Genomic DNA, 24,345 nt, shown 5'->3' on the forward strand with positions numbered 1-24,345 from the left:
ATGTGTTTTATGAAAACGAATTAGTATTGGTAATAATTATTTATTTATTTGTTAAAAATGATGTCACAGACCTTGAGTTTAATCAGTCATATAATTTTAAACTTATGTTTCTGACTAGCACATACAAGGCAAAAAGAAATCCAACACCTCTATCCAAAATACATATAAATTACTAAATTTGACGCCATGATCTTTTAATTTCATCTGTTTTTTAAAGTTTACTTCAGGGGTTGAACTTTAATTTGAGGGTGCACGACAAGTGTTGTCTTCGGTTTAATCACAAAAATATAAGGCCTGTTTCAGATACGGGTGTCATGTTTCCTCTTATAGCGTTTCTTCTGTTAACATTTAAATTTAATGTTATGAGTAAACTCGAAAAAAACAATGAATAAAACTAAAAGTATGTTGATTCAGATTTATTAAAATGTGTATATTTTAGAAATACTGCTTGCCATGTGTTCGAGAATTGACGACCTGTTAAATAGAGAGCTCTCTAGCCCTATTCTCACTTATAAACAGAATAATGCTAGAGGAACTCGAAATACGGCGTAGGTCGCTATACTGACTCCTCTCACTAAACTAACAGCTATAACCATCAACACACTGTCCTAGACAATAAACCAGATAGTTAAAATGTGTGTTTGATCCTTAATGAATATATAGGCACACAAATAAAGTTAAAAGGAATAACATGAGTTAGTTTCGGGGATAATCAAGTCTTGATTTTCTTTCAGATCCAAGGATGGATTTAAATAACGAATAAAAAGGTGCTCTATGTCGCAAATGCGAAAAATACACAGGAACTGGAAGAAATGGCTACCTTTGAAGACGAGGAAATTGTAGACGACGAACAACTGGAATCTCTTCTTAGTTTCCCACCAGAAGTTCAAGAAGCCATAGACCAGGTTCGAGATGACAGTTAGCCCAAAGTGTGTAGTGGACACTCACTGGATAATGCACAGACAGTCTGTCTCAAACTTGAGTTTAATACACATTTTGTTACGTTCACGATTCATCCGTTGACGTGACAGACGTCATCCGTGGACCGTCTGGGTGAATGCCGTATGGAAAGACTTCCGAACGTACCAGCATGCATGCTAATACTGTCACTAACACTAACTCTAAGCCTGACCTGGTTTTGCCACTGTGCCCTTCCCATAGATTCCATGTTTTATACTATAGTAATAATAATAATAATATTATAATATAAATATATATATAATATTATTATATTTATCCTCGAAGGATCGTGAAGCATCCTATTAACGGGCAATGGCTACAACGCACACGCATTGTAATCGCATGATCAATTTGATTATTTGATCTATTACCTTTTTCAATTAACTACAAATATCAATTAATAAAATGTTTATAACCTTACAAGTGTATTCCGTCGATAATGCATTTTATATAAAAATAATTTTTTACCTGTTTTTTCCTCTCTTTTTTTTCTTTATCGGTAGCAAGTATTTCCTGGTTCAGAATTATTGTGTTGTCAAAGTTCACGTGCACGCAGATTCGTAATAAACAAGCTGTATGTAAAATAGGACGCTTCTTGACTTAGCCTTAGGATGCCTTTCGATCCTTTGTGATATGTATCCTTCAATTTCCCATAGATCATTCAGTCATTCAACTCGGGTACCAGACATTTCGATCCCAAGCCAGTTCACCCCCCCAGTCAATTCACCCCCAGGTCTGTTCGCCCCCAGTCAGTTCGCCCCCAAATATGACAGGGCTTCTAGAATTTTTATAAAATCCACTAGCCATGGGATCAGTGATTTTAAAAATTTACTAGCCACAATTAAAAATTCACTAGCCCTACTTTACTTTTGTTAATACAATTTTACTAAATAATAGTAATAATCAAATATGTCACCTAAAGAGGGAGATAGAGCTTAAAAATACTAATATTGGGGGTCGGGTGTTGGCAGGATATTCATATTTACAAAATAGACTTAACTTCAACATTTGACCAAAATAATTCACTAACCGTCGGGCATGGCAATTTAGTAGTTCTTTACTAGCCCAACATTGAAAATCACTAGCCATGGGAGTGGGGCTACCATAATCTAGAAGCCCTGTTATGATGTCAGTTCGCCCCCCATAAAGATACCACAGTGTCGATGTGAATGTGTGGTCTGGACCCATCTGTGTGTGCCAAGCTTCCTCGAGTGCAACCCTACCCTACTTTTAAGCGATTTTGCACAATCCCATGTGCATTTTTAGATGCACGGTTAGGCAGTCATCGAACTTTGATACAATTATGATTTACATTTTCAGATCAAGCAGAATTTTACTTTCGTAAGAATCCGGAATAAACAGATTTATTATGAATGTCATCAGTGCTTAATAATTTCTCAATCAGGTGTGCCATGTCACAGGTTCTTCATACCTGAATGGTAAACAGCCTTTTTCAGGTGTATTCGTACAGAGCACCTATCGGATCAAAACTGAAACCCATGGTCGGTCCCACGATAAGGAGGTGGTACACATCCTGGTAATTTAAATTTATTACTGGTAATATACTGCTGGCACCGGTTCTTTCTGCTGGCAAATGTAAACAAACTACAACATCAGCTGTCACCAAAAACATTCTGCGATGTTAACCAACAGAAGGACGACTACAGCCTGCTATTTATACCATGGATGTTATACATACCAGCTTGACCAACTTGACTTGAGAGAAAAAAAACAAGTAACCTGAGATGCATTCCCACATCTAGAGTCAACATTTCAAGGTTTTCCCTTAAGAAATCTGTCTACAATCTATAAGATTTTAACAAGATATTGTATTAAATTATAACATAACATACTATAAGTCAGATAAGTCAATCTGGTATATATATACATGTATATATAAAGTCAAATATATATATATATATTAATTAAACTTGTGATTATATCATCAGTGCCCAAACTGACTCATGATCCGTCCAAATCGTGGAAAGACAACAATCCCTCCCATCTAAGAAAAGAAACACACAAACACACACACATACAGACACACACACTTTAACATGCCTCTAAAGAAACAATACAATAATTGTTTATAAGTAACAAATAATTGGGATTTGGGGACAAACTGACTAAAAGTTGGGGGCGAACTGACAAATAGTTGGGGGGGAACAGGCAAACAGTTGGGGGCGAATTGACTTGGAGGCCAACTGGTACATGGGACGAACAGGTCAAATTGGGGGCGACCTGCCTTGGGGGGGAAACGTCATGGATTCTTCAACTCATCGTTTTACTGACCATGTCAAATAAAAGGTGTTTCTTGGAAGTTTTCTTTTAAAATTTATTACAACTTCCATCAACAACAACTCAGGAGGCTACACTGCAGGAGACCACATCATGGACATAGTATTATGTGTGATCATGGAACAAGGTCAGGTCCAAGTTCAGCCAGACTGAGCTGAAAAGCGTCCACTAGACAGGTTTATGAGCTTCACAGTAAACCGAATAGTCATGTCAGGAACCAATCAAATAGTTTGCGAACATTAACGAAACATTCGCTGGCTGAATTCAAATGATGGTTCAAGTACCCCAAATGAAAATTTAACATCAGATTATAATATCAATATTAAATTATGCTCCCTGTATATTGCAACTACCAAATCACACACGCACACATACGCATTATGTTGTTGAACATCGAAATGTGTCGGCAAGGGAGAATTTAAAACAACAAACAAACAAGAGCTTAGTCCAGCAACAGCCAAATGTGTGAAGCTGTCCAACTTCTAAGGTATGAGTGCTCCAACTAAACTTTTGTCAGTTGATATTGTTATTAGCTGTGGAATTGCGGAACTCGTGTTGGCTGTGACTGCGGGCTAGGACCAGAAGATATTCAAACTACTGTCCAGTCAGTACAAATGCCCAACAACCAGCATTTTATTATTTAGCGATGACACAAAATGTAACCATTAAAAATCACATCTATTATTTCAAGCAGGTGTTATTCTTTACCATACTGTACAAGTTGGTATAAAGTTTAAGACATACGGTGAAATAATCCTCTCTTTTGAAAGAAAAGTTTGCCTTGGTGCCCTCCAACTTGCCTTGTTGCTCTAATTTTTGTTATTAAACCAAATGTAACACTTTTTGTGTGATATACTTCTTCAATCTTAAAGGAGAGGACAATTAAGGCATTTGGCCTGGTATGCATATTCAACGATATATAATACACATTATTGCTTAATATCAATACGTATAATCGTATAGTTAATTAATAAAACGGTTAAATGTGACGGCTATTATATATAACGGGCGCAGCCATTTTGTACCATCTCAGTGAGTACGCCCTCTGGCGAGCTGGTGGTTACGTAATACTTAACGCGTAACGTCAGGAATGAGCCTTAGAACTAGAGAAACACAATCTACCTGGTTTTTGCGGGATGATAAATTGTCATGTATTGCAATGTTCTGTAATAATACACATCCCAGTAAGCCAGCAATAAGTATATCAATATATATATATATTATTTTTCAATACAAAATAAAATACCATTGTCAAAGTGGCTACACAACAAGTCGAAACAATTAACAATGTTTTGCCCATGCATTAACATACGTTAATTGGTCTATGCTGTTAGTTGCTTCTACCTGTGATTCCTAATTGGCAGGTGTGTATTTGATTGGTAACCAGACGAGCCAATTAATTGACGCTGTCTAGATACAAAAATACATACCGGTATTGTGGAATATTACCTGTCGCCCCTAAAATTGTAATGGACATGGTTTATTACTGTAAATAGTTCTGTAAAACTATTGATTAAGTAGACTATTCCATCTAAAACCACAGAACTGACCAATTACGTAGTCCCAAAGAAAAGAAAGTTATCACTTGGGTATCGTGGGTTGTCGTTTTTGCTCCAACGTAGCATATCAATAGGCCTAATAGTGTACATTTTTCCTTTGGATTATTTAACAGATAAAAATACTACAACCCCATTTTGTTCCGTTAATGCAACTTGAAATATATTTAGTTAAATAGTTTATTATATTATTACGTCATTTATGCTGTTTTACAAGTCAGGTTGATCAAAGAGAAGCGCCTTGTCAAAAATTACTGCTTTAGTTTACACTGTACATACAGGAGATGGTCAGGAGCTGACGTCACTTCGCCCCAAGCTATCCCACCGGACGTCACAAAAACGAAACAAAATGGCTGCCCCCAGTTAGCAGGAATAATCGTGGTTTTTTATTAACTCTAAAATTACTACGCATTTTTCATTTGGTAAAGTGTCAGTATGTATTGGTGGTCCGGGTATGCATCTTTCCAGCACATACGGCTCTTGTTTGAGTTGACACTACCTTTAAGGCAGATGCTACAGACCTTCAGTTTTCTTGTTTTAACTCATAGCATTAAATCTATATGTTATTAACTAATACAGGAAATGTTTTATTTAACAACTCACTCTTATCTAATACAGATGCTGCCAGTTTCTAATAGGGGTGTTAGGGTTTTTCTTGTAGCATTTGTGCCAGTCACTAATATGTAACTTTAATTTTATATATACACTCGAAAAGGATAAAATTAAAGCTCTGTAACAGTATGGCATCAACTGTAGGAAAATATGTCCATTTTAGAATCAGTACTTTGCAGAATACGGCTAGAGGACACACAAGCTACCCTGTGATGTATATGTTCACTGTCAATTGTAAATTAAGTACAGTTGGAAAAGACTTATGAATTTCTTTGAACCATTTTTATGAGGATAGGTAAGAAAAGGAATACTTCACTCATGACATCACTGCATTAATACTACATCTCTTGCTGCTAATCGAAAAGAGTAGCCCATGAAGTGGCGACAGCGGGTTTCCTCCCTCAATATCTGTGTGGTCCTTAACCATATGTCCGATGCCATATAACCGTAAATAAAATGTATTGAGTGTGTCGTTAAATAAGCCATTTCCTTCCTTCCTTCACTCATGACATCACTGCATTAACACTACAATGTATTAATCTTCAGGGCTAGCTCTGCCACTTGCCAAATGTGCCAATTGCAAAAAAAATTCTTAATTTGGCGAATTTTATTTTAATTTGATGGAAAAAAAATTATGACATATTATGTGATAATTGATATTTTGTTGGAAAATAGCTGTTGGTTTTGAATTTTTTAGATAACTTGGCGAAATTTTCTGAAAACCCAGAGCTGGCCCTGAATCTTACAACTCATTGAACTTCAAGTATGGTAGGGCAGCAGTAACCAAGTTCAATAAACAGGCAGGACAGACCACCCTTCTTATTATTGCTAGCTAGAACACTGGTCAGTGCAGTATTAACTTTTATCTATTGGCATAAAATAAATTTAATTAATGCTTTAGAAATTAAACAGTGACTTTATACATGTAGGTATGCTTTGTATATAACGTAATAATAAAATAAAATGTCTTTGTTGGTTAATGTTTAAATTTTGTTTGTTTTAGGTGTTACCTAGCACCGATCCTTTAGACAAACCTGACTTTAATCCTGTGGACTACATCAATACACTGTTCCCCACAGAGCAGTCACTAGCCAACATTGATGATGTTGTCAATAAAATTACTTTGAAAATCAGGTAAGTTCATGAATTTACACCTTATTTTTTGTAACAATGTCATTGTAATGAATAAAACAGTAATTATTACCACATGCAAAATAACCTAAATACACTCAATGTCCTAGTATATTGAATTATGAAATAATCATTTATTACAGTTACTAATTAATTCTCTTGAGTAGTTATTTCATATTGTCCAAACACAGTTCTTTTTCGTAAGTGTTTATATAAGTGAAATCTTAAAATAGGCACATAACAGGGCACAATATTTCGTGAAAACCATCAGGGGTTTTGCAATTTAAAATTAACCCAAACTGTAAATCAGTTATGTCATGAATAGTCTTATTTTAGATTAAATTAAAAGTTGCAACTTTCAGGATCACTTAAACTTAACTTGTTCATGGATCACAAAAATCTATGTATTCTAATTTCTACAAATTGTTCATTGTTTTCGACACTTGATGTGCACCACATCAGTAGGCTAATCAAATAGAAAAATACTGCCTATTTGCAAATCAGTTGTTTAAAATGCATTTGAAACAACTGTGTAATAAGGGGCCCACAAGTGTCTCTGTGTTAGGTAATCCACTGGTTACACAAGCATAATTCATGTAACCAAACAATCGGTTGTAAACCTGGGTAAAAATCACATGAACCAACTTTAGTTACTGTACCTAAAATTGTGAAATATTTCGCCTGTGATTATACCTTTAATACTAATGATATTATATGTTGTGTTTTGTATGTGAATGAAGACGTCTGGATGATGAGGTGCGGACAGTGGTTCGTGGACAGACCAATGTTGGTGAGGAGGGGCGACAGGCGCTGGAGGAGGCACAGAAAGCTATCCAGGATCTTTTCTCTAAAATCAAGGAGATCAAAGATAAAGCAGAAAAATCAGAAACAATGGTGATTGCATTTTTCACATATGGTTGTTTTTTTATCAATGGATTACAAACATTTTTGCTTTCCTGTTGAAGTCGAATAGTACTTGTGTTTCATGTATATATATTTTTTTAATGGTAACCATTTTATAAAAAAAAAAAATCTTTGAACATTTAAATGGGTTATAGCTTAATTACTGTTTAAATCGGTAAATGAACCTACAGTGGGGGTGGGGAATCTCAGCACAATGCAGAGTCGAACACGTATCCAGGGATCCTAATATCAAGTGGGAATATGGGGGGCGGAGAGCAGTTGCATTTTGTAAATGTTATGTTAAGGCATAAAAACTTGTTGAACATTTTTGAATTGAGTAATGGAAAGTTATGAAAAAGAACAATTAGTTAATAATTTATTTTTCGCCTATAAAATAGCGTAAGAAGAGATTGACAATTTAGGTAAAAACATTGTTACAGTAATATTGTTATTATCCATGTAGTTGAACACAACCAAGTTAATAATAATCATACTAAGCACACATGTAATAACAAGTGCAATGATGTAATTGTGGGAAGCGACGTCATAACATGACGTTGCTTCTCCAGTCCAAGCTCAGACTGTGCATTTGAAATATGATGTCATTTCGTTGTCTCCTTCTAGTTGTAGCTGAAACATTTTGAGTTGGGTCTTGTTATTCATAAAGAAAACAACAATAATAATAATATGAATAATAAAGAAATTATTATACTCGCGTGTGAGTCGTACTGATTTTATGAAACTCGTGTCAGGATTTGTGTATTACCCTCACTCTCGTTCGGGCAATACAATAATCCTGACACTTGTTTCGTAAAAATAGTACCACACACAAGCTCGTATAATAATGTCTATGTATTAGATTGTGTTGATGATAAATCTTTAAAAATACCAAACCAAAAAGTCATGGAATATGCTTTTAAGTTTAAAGCTCAGAAGTTTGATGATAAGGAAGTGTCTGAATACTGTTTATGTGTATGTTTAATACAGGTGAAAGAGATAACACGAGATATCAAACAACTTGACCATGCCAAACGACATCTGACATCTTCCATCACGACCCTAAATCACTTGCACATGCTAGTCGGAGGAGTGGATTCTCTTACGTAAGTATTAACATAGTTATTACCATGTTTGTATAGTCTAGCTAATATACACTTCGACAGCTTGTTAAGCTGTCTGTTTTGCAATCACTGGATATTCAGGAATTATGTAGATGTTTGTTTGTTTCTTTGATTTGTTTAATGATGCCACTAGAGCACATTGATTTATTAATCATCAGCTATTGGATGTCAAACATTTGGTAATTTTGACATATAGTTTTTGAGAGGAAACCTGCTACATATTTCCATTAGTAGCAAGGGATCTTTTACATGCACCATCCCACTGATTGACGGGGATCGATCCCAAACCGACTGAGTATCAAGCAAGGCTTTACCACTGGGCTATGTCCCGCCCAGAATTATTTATAATAATTAATTGGTCTCAGGTATGCTTTTTTCTGGAGGTAATATATTTTTCCTAAAGATAACATGACCTCTAAGCTGTCACATGACCTGAACATGAAGCAGGGGACTCATTGGAAAATTTAATCCATTTCATTGGCTGTTGAGATGTTCAGACCAGACTTGTAATATGGGAAAATGCCATTAGTTAGAGGTCAGATTAAGTATCCATGTTAAGAGAAAAAGATCCATGTTTGCTACATTACTAACAATATCATTATCAGTGGGTGGGAATTCTCCTCGGATCAGCTGTTTTCCTCTCATGGAACATTGCGTTTTTTCATATTTTAATCATCCTTTCCTCCAAAATGTGTCAGATTGCACAGATTTTAACCTAGGACTTCAAGAATTTCTGGGACCCCTCTAGATTTCCTCTTTTTTACAGTTTACCAATTCCCACCCCTGCATTATATAAACTATGACTTCACTTAAGACTTTCTGAAGACAGTTCAGCAAATAAATATTATGATAAGGACAAAGAAAATATACATTTACTAATTACTGAAAACATATAAAATAAGTTGACAGATTGTTTCTGTGCCTAGTTAGTAATATGTTGACTGTGTGTTTTGTTTTGCAGGTCTCTGACTAAACGCCGACAGTACGGAGAAATTGCTAACCTACTGCAGGGTGTGCTAAACGTACTCGACCACTTTGACAAATACATGTCCATAACACAGATAAAACAACTGGCGGACAGGTAAACAAAGTTATCTATAATTCAGGTTAAAATTTGTCTTCAAATGCATGTCCATTTCACAGATAAAACAGCTGACAGACAGGTAAATATAATTATTTATAATTCAGGTAAACAAAATATCTTCAAACACAGGCTCATTTCACAGATAAAACAGCTGACAGATGGGTAAATATAATTATTTATAATTCAGGTAAACAAAATATCTTCAAACACAGGCTATTTTCACAGATAAAACAGCTGACAGATAGGTAAATATAATTATTTATAATTCAGGTAAACAAAATATCTTCAAACACAGGCTCATTTCACAGATAAAACAGCTGACAGACAGGTAAATATAATTATTTATAATTCAGGTACACAAAATATCTTCAAACACAGGCTCATTTCACAGATAAAATAGCAGACAGACGGGTAAATATAATTATTTATAATTCAGGTACACAAAATATCTTCAAACACAGGCTCATTTCACAGATAAAACAGCTGACAGATGGGTAAATATAATTATTTATAATTCAGGTACACAAAATATCTTCAAACACAGGCTCATTTCACAGATAAAACAGCTGACAGATGGGTAAATATAATTATTTATAATTCAGGTACACAAAATATCTTCAAACACAGGCTCATTTCACAGATAAAACAGCTGACAGATGGGTAAATATAATTATTTATAATTCAGGTACACAAAATATCTTCAAACACGGGCTCATTTCACAGATAAAACAGCTGACAGACAAGTAGTAGTTATGACAAGTTCTGTTTAGCTGTGGAATGTGTTTGTTTTCTCACTTGACTTCGGGTGAAGCATGGATTGTTTGCATTTTACAGGGTCAGACAGATCCAGGGTGAGTTGGGAACACAGATTATTTCAGACTTTGAAGAAGCATTTCAGGGAGCTGGAGCAAAGGTGTGTGATAGGTGACACTCTAGTTTAGATAGAAAAACCTACATTTTGTTACTATTTATTAGAATGTCAGATTTTTTAGTGTCTCTTTAAAATCATCCTATCCTTGTTTTCTGTATTAAAGAAAAGTTCATAATGTGAAATGAGGTAACTTGTAGTCAAAGTGCCTTTTAATTCTAAACTGATACAATGTTAGCCAAATTTACAAAAGGTATTTATGCATCTAAATTAAACGTGGTGATAACTGTTTACACATTTGGCTTTGTGGATTTTCTAAAACAGTTGCAATAGGACCATGAAGGAATGCTTTTCATAAATTGTAAAATAATACACATGTCTTGAGACTCAAAATCATGATATTGTGTGACAGCAGACTCTGTCTAAACAGGCATCTGTGTAATCTGGGTTTCTGCATAAACCGGCCCGATCATAGTTCTATCCAGTAACAATAGCTTGGGTGACATCTGTCTAATCCAGCACTCTGTGTATAGTCATTCCTGAGACTGGTTTCAACAGTCCACTGTAATTTGTTTTCAGTTTCATTAATATGTTTTCCAAAGTGAGTTGTGTAAATAATAATTCTCATAAACCAAAGCTTTTTTATTACATAGTGGCTTGCAGTTTCATTCAAAGTCATTTGATCTTTTCGTATTATTTTTAATTTTTATTTTTAACAATTTCTACCTTCAGTATGGACCTGGTAATCAAAAACAGCTGCGTGAAGCCTGTGAGGTGGTGAATGTTCTTGACCCCAAGGTGAAGCGAGATCTTCTCGGTTGGTTTGTCAAACTGCAGCTGTCAGAGTACCTAGTGCTGTTTGCCGAAGATCAGGATGTGAGTTCACTGTTAATAATACACGTGATATGTAAAATAAATAACAATAAAATAAAATAATAATTCCAATTTTCAGGACTCTGAGAATTCAATCTAATTAAAATTAGCTCCACTGGTTAATTACTATTACCTGTGGAACTAACAGCACCCTGTTGGAGTTCATGTCCAATTGACCTTTCATTCAACCAATCAAAAGCTTACTTTCAAAATCATGCCAGTGATTTGAAAAGAATTTGAAAACATTCGGGATTATGTCGAGGGTATACGAAATGATTCGGGTGAATTACGAAGTATGCCAGAAACTAATTTCAATATAAAATTTTATATAAAATTCATTTCAAGACTAAAAATAAATAAATGATGGTATAGCCATAAAATCTGTTTATACTAGTATACAATCCAGAGTTTATTACTGCACTTTTCCCCCTGTTTTTGTAATGTTGAAATAGAACAACAAGTTCGCCTATTGCATAAATGGTCTTGCCCGATATTTTTAGAATTTGTATGTTCCCGAATAACGCTATAAAAGGCGAAGTGTAATTGGCCGATATTTAAATTGTTATTTATAGATGAAATGTCACCTGGACATGGGAGTCCACGCAATGCTGTTAGATCTACTGGTAGACCAGTAGAGCTAATTTTAATCAGATTGCTGAGAATTGACAACCCATTTATGGGTTATGCAAAAATAAATTCAGGTAATCACTCTTGTAACCACTCTTTTATTTGAAAAAACGTATTGTCCATGAATATGGTGCACTAAGTTTGCATGAACAAAAAATAGGTTATTCAAAATTCCTTACTCTAATCTGATGTCTCAGCTGTAGTGCAATACCTTCTTTAACAATCATTGACTTGAATCTTCCTATAACCTGTCATGTGATCACCTCATCCTTTTTATATCAAGAGAGGAAATTAAAACATAGACATATTTATAATAATATTGGAGTGGTAGTAACATGTTACATATATTTGGTGGTTATGAAACAAACATGCCTTTCACTTTTTTGGTATGGCCCAACAAGCCATCTGTTATCCTTAGCAACCCAAAGCAGATAGTGTAGTACAAAATGGGTGTTATTTTCTAGCCGATTTTACTCAGTGTTCTGTTTTTATGTTGGGTTTTATTATTATTATTATTATTATAAAGTAATCAGTGATACAAGCTTCTGTAGTCTTGATTCCAGCTATTTTTAGTAGAGTTTATGAATCCTCACTACCCTAAATAGGTGCTCTAGAGACTAGCTAACTTGAGTGTAAAAGGTTTGCTTACCAAAAAGACAGTCTGTCTGATCTTTGGCATACTTTACATTACAGGTTGCTTGGTTGGACAAGATTGATCGACGTTACGCGTGGATCAAGAGGACTCTTGTTGATTTTGAGGAGAAGTTTGGCCATCTTTTCCCGCCCAGCTGGGAAGTTAGTGAGAGGATCTGTATCGAGTTCTGTCAAGTGACCAGGTTTGTTTTCATCTTGCCTTGTGTTTTGGATCAGAATGTTTAGGCCGTGATAGGTTTTACTGTAAGCAAACAAGAGTAGCATTTCATACATATTGTTCTGTGTTGAAGAATTAAAAGTTTGTTTTGTTTAACGACACCACTAGAGCACATTAATTAATTAATCATTGGCTACTGGATGTCAAACATTTGGTAACCCACTAATTTTCCATTAGTAGTAAGGGATCTTTTACATGCATTTTCCCACAGTTGAAGAATTAGTTAGTAGTTTGATGGTAAATAGTGTTAGCTATGTCCCTAATGAAGAACAATGTGGACCACTCTAATTACCAATAAAGCTTTAAACCCAGACCCTCTGTAAACCAGACCCTCTGTAAACAGGAATTCCCTTTTAACTGGATGTTTTTCAAGGTCCCTTTTAAAATATCAGTACAGAAAATAACCTTTCTAAACAGGACACACCCCTTAAAACCAGACTTTTTACTGGATCCATTGTGTGTCCAGTTTAGAAGGGTTTCATTGTTCTTGTGTGTTGGAGGAAAAGAAATATAAATATAATATTTTCACAAATCTCGTTTCAGGAAGGAATTGTCACACATAATGGCTCGTCGAGCTGTTGAGATTGACGTCAAACTGCTTCTGTTTGCAATTCAGAGAACCACCAACTTCGAGACTCTGATTGCCAAACGCTTCACAGGGGTCACGCTCAAAGAGACTCAGGTATTTGGAGATTATTCTCTTTAATAACCTATTCACCGTTTGTATAGTAATTTTTTTTATAGACTTTAGTAGTGGGCATAAAAATATATTGATGTTGAAAATTGTGAAAAAAACTTTATTAATGAATAAGGATAAATATGCTTTGTTTTTTAATATTTTAATAACCAAGATTAATCTGTTTTAAGAGGAATTTGGATGTGTTGCTTAACTAAATCTATTTTTAGGTTTTATTGATAGACAAATCTGAAAATTAAATGTTGAGGTTTTCAGAATTTGATATACTTGTATTGAACTCCATTGAAAATGCACCACCTGATTTTCAGTTATTATTGCTATTTGAGATTACCACAAAACACATATAACCCTAACCCATGTACACAATCTTTTAGTTATCTGTTGTCTACCAGAATACATCCAATGATACAAAATCAGTGAAATGTATTATTACTTCTTTTCATATCCTTTTTATACTACAAATCTTAACTGTTGTTTTCATTTGAATTTAGAATATTTGCAGTCTTGTTTGTAATTTCTGTTAAACTGCAACAAAATGTTGATGTAAATAAATTAAAACAAGATTTTTAATTGAAAAATGATGATGAAATATACTTTATTTGTAAACATGTTTTTTGACAGCCCAAGTCTGATGGTAATGTAGTTTCATCATCAGCCAATCCATTTGAAGCGTCAAATAATCCTTTTGAAAAAGATGCAGGACAAGAACAAAAAACAGACGCTGATAACAAGGTTGGCAGTATATTTTATTAGCTTATAGTGATAAGCACTTAAATATTTGAAATTTGTAAATATTATAATCAACATTTATATTTTTTTATAGTGGATTATCTTTTTCGATGTATGCTAATACAGATAATTGTGTTCGATTCAAAACTAGCGAATTGTTTGTTAGATTGATTCACATAATTGTGTATGAATAAATAACATGTTAATGTTTTTGAATTGCAGACTTCCACACCTTTCACAGGATTTATTTCAAGATGTTTTGAACCACATCTCAATATCTACATTGAGTCACAAGACAGGTTAGTTTCAGTATTTAAAGTGTTCAGATTTTATCAGGAATTATTCAACTGAAAGGTAAAACCATTTTCTTTTCATGGATATATTTTCTAGATCTTTGATGAGACATCAGGCCAAGGTATTGTCTCTTAGTTACATGTATTTTTCCTCAAGAGCCATGTATATCTAGTAATCACACAAACCTTACATGTTTGTTGTTGAGTTTTCTTTACATGTATACGCATATACTGTACACTTACATGTACCTATTTAACACAATTTACATCTTTAGCCTAGTTAGTAGCACAATGTTTATTTTGTGACTTTAAGCTCATTTTTTTAAATGTTATGTAATGTTGTTTTTGTTATGCCTGTATAATTTTTGTTACCAGAAATCTGTCCGAGTTGATAGGTCGGTTCCTGGAAGACCTGCGGCAACACGGCACTCCACGGATGGAGTCGGAGGAAGGCAGTAACGTGCTGCCGAGCTGTGCGGACCTGTTCGTCTTCTACAAGAAGTGCATGGTGCAGTGTTCACAGCTGAGCACCGGTCAGCCCATGATCGACCTCACCAAGACATTCCAGAAATATCTCAAGGAGTACGCCATCAGGGTGCTGCTCAACAACTTACCGAAGTATGTAATAACAACATTTATTATATACATAGCAATGAAATATATAGATCTACAGAAACCATAAAACTGATATCCGGTGAAAAGTCATATTTTCACTGTATTTTAGCTGCAGTGAAAATATAGAAATCGTATTTAATTTTTTTGTAAAAGTGCATGATTAAATTATCTCCCCTTGTCTTGTTTCTTCGTATTTAAGTTTTATGATTACCAATGCATCTGATCATATTTGAAAAATAAAAAATGTAATTTAAATAACTGTACCTATAAAAAAAAGGGATACGATGTGCAATTACGATAAAATATCTAAAACTAATTGAATACAAAGCTAAATAATGATGACACAATGTAGTGCCACAATAAGAATTTAACGGCATTCGATTCGTTTTTGTTTTTGTGGGAGTTTTTGGAGGATCACTTTGTCAGGTATGTTTACACAGCAGTATTATAAATAAATGTTAATAAAGATCATTTTTAGTCAAATTTCTTTTTAAAAGTCTATGGTCAAGTACATTTTCTGGAAAAGTTCCCTAGGAAGAAATATATCATGGCGTTACGTGTTTTTAATAGGATAAGCGAAAGTTATTACCAAAAAGCAAAAGATATTGTCAAAAATTAGGAAAGATGTATATAATAAATAGACCATTTCATGGTATTTTTTCCGAATACGATTTTTATGTCAACTCGTGATGTGTGAAAACCATATTTTCATTCATTGCTTTGCAATTTGTGAAAATATGGTTTTCACACATCACTCGTTGACATACAAATCATATTCGAAAACCCCCATGAAATAGCCTCTATTTATTACTCACCTGGTGAACATCTGGGTGTGTATTAGTAGCAAATTGACGTCATTTCGGAAAGTGAAATCGTCTTCACTGATCTTAGCTGTGTATATTCGCATGTCTCATTGAGTTATGTTTTGAAATCTATTGTATGTAAAGTAATATGCTTTAGGAAAGACGGATCACAGAGTTGAGTTATGTTGGAAATAATTTTCAATTAGCGAAAACAAGTGTAGTATTCTATATATGAGCCATCACATGGGAAAACCTACAACTTAGCAAAACAAAAGATTTTTCTTATTTTTTGGTAAATAAAAAATAATAACCGTAAAAAACAAAATCTCATGTATTTGGGCTCTATCTTAATTATATCTTGTAAAAATACAGCATTAATGACGTCACATTTTCAACATCAAAGTAGACGATGTCAAAATGAAATTTTAGCGTTATTACCTTATTCTAGGTTACTTCCCGCCCAATTTCGATGAAATCAGTTGATTTGGAATCGGTACTTTTTTAATTTTCTGTTTACCCAGTATTTTATGTAGCGATATAATCCGATTTAAAAAAAAAAAAAAAATGTACAGATCCCATACATGAATGTAATACTAATTAGTGACGGATATGAAATTTAGTGAACTGCAACATTTCGTACCAATTTTTTTCAATTTTCTGTTACATATTGCACCCCAGCCCACGTTATTCAGATTCCTGTATCCACCATGGAGTAATTTCATATTTTGTTGGTGTCGTACTGTCGAACGATATCATTTCATTCTTCAGTTAGTAGAGGGCATGTTGTAACCTGGAACTTGGGGCGGACACAGGGTCTAATGGTTTTATATTTAGTTTTATTCTCGCTGCTCCATTTAAGCGGGGCAGCCGGCCTGCTTTTGCATTTTGCCGGTCCGCTTTCGTGTTTTGTCGCCCCCTTTATTTTTCTCCATCCTTCTTTATTTTCCTGCATACTACTATATTTTACAACATCCAGCTCCGCTTTCTTTTCCCACTGAAAAAAACAAATTGATCAGTCGGCACACTTGACATCAAAGAAAACAAGCTGCGGTGTGGAAAAACTGCAGTAGTTTACGATAGTTAACGTAACGTAATTTAACACTATTTTAACTGCCTCAGTCAGTCTGTCTTTTGTGTTCACTAACTCTCGTCGGATATTTTGTTCTCAATTGCAGATGTAGTTGGTCGTAACTGATGATTTTTAATTATTGTCATTTGTTTATTCAACAATTCTTTATAAAATTGGTAGTGTTCATCATTAAAAGCATTTTTCTTGGGGGCGCCAAATTATATATACACTGCCTTTACAAAAACGAAATTACTTTTTATCACCTGGCGATATCAAATTGATCGATTCATTCGATGAAGAAATAAAAAGAACACAGACATGTTATCCCAATTTAGGGGATGACCTTTTTTTTAGATATCTTGAAATCTTTATTAAAATAAGGGGTGCGTCTTTTTGCAAAGTCGACCAACACACAATGATAGGCCTACACGTAGCCCGATTACTCTGACGTCAGAGTACTCGGGCTAGCCTATACGGTAACTATGTTTCCCCACCCCTTCTTTTTCTTTTTCTCTTCTGTTTTTTTTTTTTAGGGGGGGGGGGGGTGGCTTCCACCCTCCTTTAATTTTTACCCAGCAAACATATTATGTACATTTCCTTCTGCTCTTTTTCCATGTGTTTATCATATTCATCCAATACAGTTAAAGTTAGAGAACATTGATTTATTAATCATCGACTATTGGATGTCAAACATTTGGTAATATTGACCTATAGTCTTACAGAGGAAACTTGCTACTTTTTTCTATTAGTAGCAAAGAATGTTTTATATGCACCATCCCACAGACAGGATAGCACATACCACAGCCTGCGATATACCAGTTTTTGTGCACTGGCTGGAACAAGAAATAGCCCAATGGCTCCACCAACGGGGATCGATCCCAGACCTACCACGTATCAGGCGGGCGCTTTACCACTGGATTACGTCCCGCTCATCATCTAATACAGATACTGTTTCTTCCATTTCAACTGTTCTTAGTCTTGGTCTTCTATTTTGAATTCCAAAATGTGCCTCAAAGAGTAGGCTTACTTCAAGCTCTTGTAAAATTAAAATATACATCTGTAGGAAAGAAAACCAACTTCTATACAAATGATATCAATTGAGTAAAGTGAACAGATATTACAATAATTTAATAATTATCACACACACACGCATGCACATATGCACGCACTCACATACACCAATAATAATAATAATAAAATTGGTGGAGGTAGAAACAACCTTTCGAGAATTGATCTACTATACCTCCGCATGTTAATCTCTAGACCAGCTTATGCAATGACATCGTGACGTATAATAAAGGTATATAAATGAAACGTTTCTGTTGATACCGTACCGCAATGTGTGTGCAGACAACAGTAAATTTGTTTGCAAACGATGGTAAAATAAATAACTAAAAATGTAGTATTGTTACAGATGTTTGGGGGTTTTTTTGTAGGAAATAATAAACATGATTTAGTTTACAGTATTTAGATTATAAATAAAAATAGGAGCAGAAATAGTGGTGTTGATTGTAGTCCACAGAACAGGTAGGTCTAACCGAGTGGTAGACCCATGCAACCCGATATGATCCTAATTTGATATTTCATCTAACTTATGGATATTGTATAACTTCTAGGAAAGTTGCTGAACTTGATGTTGTGTATAATCATGTACGTTATAAAAACGTGTGATACTTGCATACCATATTGATATATAGGACTTCTTTCTATTTTTGTAAATGTGTATCAAAGTACTTATGGTATCGTTAACGATCTCGACCAATGTTCTCAGGTTTTTATTTCTAAAAAATACAAAATAGTAACCAAACAATATTGTACATAAAGATGTCTGTTTACTTCAAACTGATCTTTATGTAAAGAAGAAGACGTCATCTTCTAAATTCTTCAAAACAAACAATGCAAACAGCATGTCAACATTTACTTCCGCGTTTACATGTGACATCAAACTTTGAGCCGCGTTTACTCGGTTTCTGACGTCATGCTAAGTTGTAGGTTTTCATGTGTGACTGCTCATATCTCCAATCAAAGTCACTGGAGTGGGATGTGACTCTGGAGCCAAAGTCACAAAACATCATAAATTTATATGAACGATTTGCCATTTAACACCTGTGGTATGTTTATATATTTTGAAGAGGACTGAAAATTATTACCTATATGTATTTTGAAATTTATTGTTTGTTCTGTTCGTGCTTACAGAAATTGTTTTCCAGTCAGAGATTTACGTTTATGACCAAAACTAGGCTTACAATGTTTTGTAAAATTGGTTCCTGTATCATAAGTTCGTATCTCATCTTGAACCAGATCAAATTCAGTACTTGTGAAATTTATTTTAGACAAAAAACTCTCTGCAATCGTATAAAAAAGCTGAACAAATCACATTCCTTTAACTTTTGCAGACAAGGTGTCCAGAGTGGCAACATCAGCTCAGCGAGCGGCCTCATACAGAGCATCCTTAAGGAAGGAGAAGTAACCAAACTGACGGAGGAGGAGCAGTGCCGCACATGCTCAATCCTGTGTACGGCCGAGTATTGCATGGAGACCACGCACCAGCTGGAGGAGAAACTCCGAGAGAAGGTCGACTCATCACTCTCCCCCAACATCGACCTCAGTTCCGAACAGGATATCTTCCACAAGTAGGTGTAACATCGAACTCAGTTCCGAGCAGGATATCTTCCACAAGTAGTTGTAACATTGTTCTCAGTTCCAAGCAGGATATCTTCCACAAGTAGTTGTAACATCGTTTTCAGTTCCAAGCAGGATATCTTCCACAAGTAGGTAAAACAGGTCTGAGCAGGATATCTTCCACAAGTAAGTGTAACATCGACCTCTGTTCCGAACAGGATATCTTCCACAAGTAGTTGTAACATCGTTCTCAGTTCCGAGCAGGATATCTTCCACAAGTAGTTGTAACATCGTTGTCAGTTCCAAGCAGGATATCTTCCACAAGTAGTTGTAACATCATTTTCAGTTCCAAGCAGGATATCTTCCACAAGTAGGTAAAACAGGTCTGAGCAGGATATCTTCCACAAGTTGGTATAATACTGACTTGAGTTCTGTGCAGGATATGTTTCACAAGTAGGTAGAGATATCCTGGCATTGAATTGTTCTGAGAAAGATATGTTCCACAAGTAGTTCTAAGCAGAGCATGTTCTATAAGTTGGTACATATGTAACATTGACTTGATTTTGAGAAGCTTATGTTGCACAAGTAGGTAGTGTTAGGATAACACTGAATTGAGTTCTAAGCAGGATATAGTCCACAACTGAGTTTAAGTTAAACACGGACTTGCGATGTGAACAGGAGAAGTTCCACAATCCTGCTTATTTTCTTTTGACATATAATGCATTTTATACTGAGAACAACCTGCTTAGAGTTTTTCATAGATTATTTTAGTGATCTTTATGGACAGTTTTGGAGTAAAAAGTTTTAATTAAATGATCACTTCATTAAGGATGTTTGACACAGTGTTGTTATGTTGTTTTTACAGTGTCATCTCAAACTGTATACAGCTGTTGGTACAGGATCTGGAGACGGCGTGTGAGCCAGCACTGGCTGCAATGAGCAAGGTTCGTTTCTTATACTTTACTCAAAAGCCAGATTTTTTTTTTTTTAAATTAAAATGCATTTTATGTGTTATATTGTTTACTACATATCAGAAACCATAAATCAGTTTGCTGAAACAAAAAACAATAAATCCGTCCCTGATGCCTTAAAATAGTGAAAATGACATGGAAAAATGGGCACACTCTTCAAAAGTTAGGGGTGTACTATGAGTTTTCTGTCAAAGAACAAGAAAAAAATTTCTGAAAAAAATCTGGTAGACTTTCATCTCTGTGCCATAAACATTTTAATTTTATATTCATAGCAATTTCACTCTGGAGATGTTACAGGGCTATTAGAATTACTGTATCATTATTAGTGCTTTTGCCTCATTATGTAATTATTTTGTTTACTAAGTTGTAATATTTTGTAGATGCCGTGGTCGACAGTTGAAGCAGTAGGAGACCAGAGTGGTTACGTTACTGCCGTCACTTCGCACCTTAAGCAGAACTTACCAATTATCCGAGACAATCTAGTCACATCAAGGAAGTACTTCACACAGTTCTGTGTCAAGTTTGCCAAGTAAGTATGTTTCTTGTGAGCCAATGACTTGGTCACGTTTCTTTTTTCTCGTTGCAACCAGTGTACCACAACTGGTCAAAGGCCATGGTATGTGCTTTCCTGTCTGTGGGAAAGTGCATATAAAAGATCCCTTGCTACTAATGGAAAATATAGCATGTTTCCTCTCTATATGTCTGAATTTCCAAATGTTTGACATCCAAGAACTGATGATTACTTAATCGATGTTCTCTAGCGGTGTTGTTAAAACAAAAAGTGTCAGGTTTCCTAATGTTTGACATCCAATAACTGATGATTACTTAATCGATGTTCTCTAGCGGTGTTGTTGAAACAAAAAGTGTCAGGTTTCCTAATGTTTGACATCCAATAACTGATGATTACTTAATCGATGTTCTCTAGCGGTGTTGTTAAAACAAAAAGTGTCAGATTTCCTTTTGTTTGACATCCAATAACTGATGATTACTTAATCGATGTTCTCTAGCGGTGTTGTTAAAACAAAAAGTGTCAGGTTTCCTAATGTTTGACATCCAATAACTGATGATTACTTAATCGATGTTCTCTAGCGGTGTTGTTAAAACAAAAAGTGTCAGGTTTCCTAATGTTTGACATCCAATAACTGATGATTACTTAATCGATGTTCTCTAGCGGTGTTGTTAAAACAAAAAGTGTCAGGTTTCCTAATGTTTGACATCCAATAACTGATGATTACTTAATCGATGTTCTCTAGCGGTGTTGTTAAAACAAAAAGTGTCAGGTTTCCTAATGTTTGACATCCAATAACTGATGATTACTTAATCGATGTTCTCTAGCGGTGTTGTTAAAACAAAAAGTGTCAGGTTTCCTAATGTTTGACATCCAATAACTGATGATTACTTAATCGATGTTCTCTAGCGGTGTTGTTAAAACAAAAAGTGTCAGGTTTCCTAATGTTTGACATCCAATAACTGATGATTACTTAATCGATGTTCTCTAGCGGTGTTGTTAAAACAAAAAGTGTCAGGTTTCCTAATGTTTGACATCCAATAACTGATGATTACTTAATCGATGTTCTCTAGCGGTGTTGTTAAAACAAAAAGTGTCAGGTTTCCTAATGTTTGACATCCAATAACTGATGATTACTTAATCGATGTTCTCTAGCGGTGTTGTTAAAACAAAAAGTGTCAGGTTTCCTAATGTTTGACATCCAATAACTGATGATTACTTAATCGATGTTCTCTAGCGGTGTTGTTGAAACAAAAAGTGTCAGGTTTCCTAATGTTTGACATCCAATAACTGATGATTACTTAATCGATGTTCTCTAGCGGTGTTGTTAAAACAAAAAGTGTCAGGTTTCCTAATGTTTGACATCCAATAACTGATGATTACTTAATCGATGTTCTCTAGCGGTGTTGTTAAAACAAAAAGTGTCAGGTTTCCTAATGTTTGACATCCAATAACTGATGATTACTTAATCGATGTTCTCTAGCGGTGTTGTTAAAACAAAAATCGTGTCAGCGGTTTCCTAATGTTTGACATCCAATAACTGATGATTACTTAATCGATGTTCTCTAGCGGTGTTGTTAAAACAAAAAGTGTCAGGTTTCCTAATGTTTGACATCCAATAACTGATGATTACTTAATCGATGTTCTCTAGCGGTGTTGTTAAAACAAAAAGTGTCAGGTTTCCTAATGTTTGACATCCAATAACTGATGATTACTTAATCGATGTTCTCTAGCGGTGTTGTTAAAACAAAAAGTGTCAGGTTTCCTAATGTTTGACATCCAATAACTGATGATTACTTAATCGATGTTCTCTAGCGGTGTTGTTAAAACAAAAAGTGTCAGGTTTCCTAATGTTTGACATCCAATAACTGATGATTACTTAATCGATGTTCTCTAGCGGTGTTGTTAAAACAAAAAGTGTCAGGTTTCCTAATGTTTGACATCCAATAACTGATGATTACTTAATCGATGTTCTCTAGCGGTGTTGTTAAAACAAAAAGTGTCAGGTTTCCTAATGTTTGACATCCAATAACTGATGATTACTTAATCGATGTTCTCTAGCGGTGTTGTTAAAACAAAAAGTGTCAGGTTTCCTAATGTTTGACATCCAATAACTGATGATTACTTAATCGATGTTCTCTAGCGGTGTTGTTAAAACAAAAAGTGTCAGGTTTCCTAATGTTTGACATCCAATAACTGATGATTACTTAATCGATGTTCTCTAGCGGTGTTGTTAAAACAAAAAGTGTCAGGTTTCCTAATGTTTGACATCCAATAACTGATGATTACTTAATCGATGTTCTCTAGCGGTGTTGTTAAAACAAAAAGTGTCAGGTTTCCTAATGTTTGACATCCAATAACTGATGATTACTTAATCGATGTTCTCTAGCGGTGTTGTTAAAACAAAAAGTGTCAGGTTTCCTAATGTTTGACATCCAATAACTGATGATTACTTAATCGATGTTCTCTAGCGGTGTTGTTGAAACAAAAAGTGTCAGGTTTCCTAATGTTTGACATCCAATAACTGATGATTACTTAATCGATGTTCTCTAGCGGTGTTGTTGAAACAAAAAGTGTCAGGTTTCCTAATGTTTGACATCCAATAACTGATGATTACTTAATCGATGTTCTCTAGCGGTGTTGTTGAAACAAAAAGTGTCAGGTTTCCTAATGTTTGACATCCAATAACTGATGATTACTTAATCGATGTTCTCTAGCGGTGTTGTTGAAACAAAAAGTGTCAGGTTTCCTAATGTTTGACATCCAATAACTGATGATTACTTAATCGATGTTCTCTAGCGGTGTTGTTGAAACAAAAAGTGTCAGGTTTCCTAATGTTTGACATCCAATAACTGATGATTACTTAATCGATGTTCTCTAGCGGTGTTGTTGAAACAAAAAGTGTCAGGTTTCCTAATGTTTGACATCCAATAACTGATGATTACTTAATCGATGTTCTCTAGCGGTGTTGTTAAAACAAAAAGTGTCAGGTTTCCTAATGTTTGACATCCAATAACTGATGATTACTTAATCGATGTTCTCTAGCGGTGTTGTTAAAACAAAAAGTGTCAGGTTTCCTAATGTTTGACATCCAATAACTGATGATTACTTAATCGATGTTCTCTAGCGGTGTT

The 24,345-nt window shown here is 34.8% G+C and overlaps 1 protein-coding gene across 1 annotated transcript in view; it reads left to right on the forward strand.

The window, feature by feature from the left end:
* Nucleotides 1-804: 804 nt before the first annotated feature.
* Nucleotides 805-24,345, forward strand: part of LOC121368511 (vacuolar protein sorting-associated protein 53 homolog) — a 35,207-nt gene continuing 11,666 nt past the window's right edge. Inside the window, exons 1-15 of the mRNA XM_041493248.1 lie at nt 805-905; nt 6,430-6,560; nt 7,298-7,451; nt 8,448-8,563; nt 9,543-9,662; nt 10,500-10,578; nt 11,266-11,409; nt 12,727-12,869; nt 13,448-13,586; nt 14,223-14,333; nt 14,553-14,629; nt 14,999-15,241; nt 19,507-19,743; nt 20,598-20,676; nt 21,084-21,232. Coding sequence (XP_041349182.1) covers nt 813-905; nt 6,430-6,560; nt 7,298-7,451; nt 8,448-8,563; nt 9,543-9,662; nt 10,500-10,578; nt 11,266-11,409; nt 12,727-12,869; nt 13,448-13,586; nt 14,223-14,333; nt 14,553-14,629; nt 14,999-15,241; nt 19,507-19,743; nt 20,598-20,676; nt 21,084-21,232 — 2,015 coding nt within the window. The 5' untranslated portion in view covers nt 805-812. The remainder of the gene's footprint in view (nt 906-6,429; nt 6,561-7,297; nt 7,452-8,447; nt 8,564-9,542; nt 9,663-10,499; nt 10,579-11,265; nt 11,410-12,726; nt 12,870-13,447; nt 13,587-14,222; nt 14,334-14,552; nt 14,630-14,998; nt 15,242-19,506; nt 19,744-20,597; nt 20,677-21,083; nt 21,233-24,345) is intronic.

This window comes from Gigantopelta aegis, chromosome 3, assembly GCF_016097555.1.
Source record: "Gigantopelta aegis isolate Gae_Host chromosome 3, Gae_host_genome, whole genome shotgun sequence".
NCBI classification, from domain to species: domain Eukaryota; kingdom Metazoa; phylum Mollusca; class Gastropoda; order Neomphalida; family Peltospiridae; genus Gigantopelta; species Gigantopelta aegis.